The 3,505-nt window shown below is 43.8% G+C and overlaps 1 protein-coding gene across 1 annotated transcript; it reads right to left on the bottom strand.

Annotated features, from left to right (window-relative positions):
• Nucleotides 1-232: 232 nt before the first annotated feature.
• On the bottom strand, nt 233-3,032 carry LOC124700118 (costars family protein). Its single transcript, XM_047232298.1, has 2 exons — nt 2,839-3,032; nt 233-654 (listed from the first exon to the last, which is right to left on the bottom strand). The coding sequence occupies exons 1-2, from the start codon at nt 2,926-2,928 to the stop codon at nt 472-474; spliced, it is 273 nt and encodes a 90-aa protein (XP_047088254.1). The 5' UTR covers nt 2,929-3,032; the 3' UTR covers nt 233-471.
• Nucleotides 3,033-3,505: the final 473 nt, after the last annotated feature.

Here is a 3,505-nt window from a genome sequence, read left to right as displayed (position 1 = left end):
GACTACGGTGTCTCTTCTCGCTAGCAGCTGCTGGATGTTTTCTTCCCAACATCTCCCATTCTCATGGCTAGCATGAAGAAAAAGTGTCACACCACATTGCCAAAACAAACTAGTCATATAGCTCTATACACATTGCTCATACAACTATTTGACACCTTAAATAATATGGTCTGAAGAAACAAATGAAAGTACGAATAGATGTCGCTGTCAAACAAGCAAGTGTTTGGTACGCTTTCACTAACACATGGCCATTACTTCCAAGCTCGAGCATGTGACTGTGTCTTTCACGAGATAGTATATCAGCACATGTTTCGAACACAACCATACAAGCAATAGAGCAAAGCAACTGCACGGATCATGAGTTATGCATCACACAATAGTACTCTTCTGGGAGTTTTGTAGGAATTTAAGCACAACAAATAATAAGCACATCAACAAAATGACATGAGAGACATTTCAGAGCTGCAAACTTCAAGCAGCAGCTACAGCGGGAGGAGGGAAGAGGGTTATCTCCACATTGTCGTGAACACCCTGCAGAAGCAGTTCGCCATCGTAGGTGACAAATTTCCTCTTCTTGGCGGCCCGCAAGGTGCCAACTAATGCTTCAAATATGTTCGCGCATCGGTCATCATTGAAGAGGACACCGAACTTGACCTGCAAACCACAATACTTCAATTACACAAGTTTCGCATCCTTTGAGTATGTTCACGAATGCAGAAAAGCTAAAATACAAATTTACTGGTGGATAAGTTTCTTTAGTTCATGTAAAATCATAGAACTTCATCGTTATAAGTCTAGCGATTTAAAATGTTATTAATACGATGCATGCTTAGAACACACAAACACATAACTCTTTTAGCGAAGCAAGAACTGCATTTTGCGAGTCTTAGATTCATCAATTGCCTGTTGTATAGCTATTAACAATAATACTAATAGGATACATGTTTAGTACTCACATATACACATAACTCTTTTACCTAAGCTGAAATAACTGCATTTTGAATTATCGTCTGCCTGTTGTAATGTGGTGCTTCAAAATATACCATGTCGGCATTAGCATAAATCATCAAGATTTACACCGCTATATTAAGTATACAGTAATGATGCCATGCTAAAATATTTGTGTCCATTTGTCTACTATGATGTCAAAAGATTTATTTAGAGTCAAAGGCTAAAGATCACATGTACAAAAGAATATACGATTAAAAGGTCACCATAGTACACACTATAGGTCCCCCTCCCCAGTCCAGAAATATGGGCGGTTTCAACTATTTTTTCCAGAAGCGCATGTCGTCTTACAATTTCTAGGTAGCATGGGTAGTCATAGCCATCTCACCTTGTGAAGAAGTGAAGGTTATTTTTAGGTATTTTCATTAAACAATTCCTGTTAAAAAATCCATGGCATGACTCTTATTGACAAGTATTTCTCCTGTTGATGTTGTTCCTTGGTGAGATCACACAAGAATTAAGAGAAAAAATAGAGCACATAGGACAATAGTAGGAAATTGGCTATAGGTGTCACACTACTGGTAGCACGCCCAAATAGAGCTACGCTGCTGCTACTTAAGTAAGTGAGCATGCGGCCAAAGGGTGCGCTACCAGTAATACAATACCGGTAGCGTAGGCTGTAAAAGAACACCCTACTAGAATGTGGGCCCCATCCGCAGATGGGGCCAGAACTTACCCACGCTACCAGTACGTGATTGTCGGTAGCGTAGGTACCACAGTAACACGCTGCCAGTATTTTGGTGCCTTATCCTAACCGGCCCGCACCCTCTCTCAGCTCACTTTCTCTCCATTCCCCTCCCCTCAATTCCCCTCACACCGCCGCTGCCCCGGCCGATGTCGGCCACCGCTGGCCACATCCGGAACCACCACTCCCCCTCCCCCTCCCCTTCCCCATCCACATCCACCTGGTCCGTCGTATGGTCCCTCGACCAGCAGCACCACCTCCTGCTCCAAATCCACGAACGTGGCATCGACCGGACCCCCACCCACCTCCCCTGTCATCCTCCGCCTCATCGATGGCGGCGAGGTCGACTCGGACGCAATTTCCTCTTCACGGCCGCACGCTACAGGTAACCTAATACCACTGGCGTGATACCAGTAGCGGACCTATTTCGACACGCTGCTAATGAGGTTTTCCCTATTAGTGGGATAAGAGAAGGCAACGATAATTATTGAGGATATTTCTTAATTAGCCACGTTTCATTCACCATGTTTTAAAATGCAAATAGATTTGTGTCGAACTGGCGGTTTATTAGTACTTGTGCGTCCAAATAGTTCAGTGGGTAAAATGCAAATATATCGAACTGAATATACAGTAACCATAGGGAAAATAAAATAAAAACTACAGTGAATTCTACCACACAGGCAAGAAATGGGAAATTTTCTTTGTGATTTCGATAGGATCTGTTCAGCTTATCAGTATCCAGACCATTAACCGTGTTCTAAAATGCAAATAGATTTCATTAGCTATGATTCATGATCATGTACTACTGGTCTGAATTGTCTGAGAATGATAAATTATGGATCTGACAATCAAAAAAAAAGAAATTATGGATCTGAACTTTCACACTTCATGTACGGAATCAAGCGATTCGTCCACACAAACACATCATCTCTTATGAAGAACACACTGCTGTATAATAGGCACATCAGCGAAACCACAACGGCCGGCACATAATCCAGCGAAATGGGCAATGACAGGAGAATCCACATCAGATGATCGACAGCACACACCAAACCGCGTATCGGCGTGGGGTAATACAGAAAAAATGTGTCGAACGCGGCTGTGATGCCAGATCCGCGTTTGTTTCCGGCAGGAAAAGGCCTAACCTTGTAGGAGCCATCGGGCTGCTGCTGGCCGAGCCTCTGGATCTCCTCTTTGAGCTTCCCGACCTCCTCCTCGACGTGGCTATTGTTCATGGCGCCTCCTCTGCTCTTCAGGTCTCCGCTCTCTTGTCTCCTTTTTCTTTCTGTGATTTTTGGATCTTGTCGCAGAGGGAGGGATAAAGTTTTTTATGGGAATATCAGGGGAGATGGTGGAGAAAGAGAGCGCTCGGTTGGAGGCTCCAGTGGCAGTGGCGCCAGATCGAGTGGACCGTTCGATCGGCTATGGACGGGTGAGATGGAGGAAATGGCATCGCTAAGTAACGGAAAACGTCAACCGACTTTTTCACTGTACAGACATAATGTATGACGACCTGGCAAGCATGGATTAAGTCTCCATGATCATAAAACGCAGTGGATAGGGTTGCGACTTTTATTTTGAAACACCGCACTCTTTAAAACCAAGTGTGTACAATCAGCTTGTAAGCTGTGACTAAGAAAATTTGGAGGAACATCAATCCGCTCTGCCTCTACATCGTCCGCACAAACATAGCATGTAAATTCATGGGCAACAAAGTTGGAAGTGTGTCTCACAAAACAGAATTCGAAAACACAAAGGAAGAAATACAAGCTTCAATTTCACTAAGGATAGGGGCGATCACCGACCGTTGGT

The sequence above is a fragment of the Lolium rigidum genome, chromosome 3, assembly GCF_022539505.1.
Source record: "Lolium rigidum isolate FL_2022 chromosome 3, APGP_CSIRO_Lrig_0.1, whole genome shotgun sequence".
In the NCBI taxonomy this organism is placed as follows: Eukaryota; Viridiplantae; Streptophyta; class Magnoliopsida; order Poales; family Poaceae; genus Lolium; species Lolium rigidum.
This window is presented reverse-complemented; position numbering and strand designations above follow the sequence as displayed.

Coding starts and splice junctions, on each gene's coding strand:
- LOC124700118 (XM_047232298.1), bottom strand. CDS start 2,928: ATGAACAATAGCCACGTCGAGGAGGAGGTCGGGAAGCTCAAAGAGGAG. Junction 655..2,838: donor AGCCCGATGGCTCCTACAAG/GTTAGGCCTTTT, acceptor TGTGGTTTGCAG/GTCAAGTTCGGTGTCCTCTT.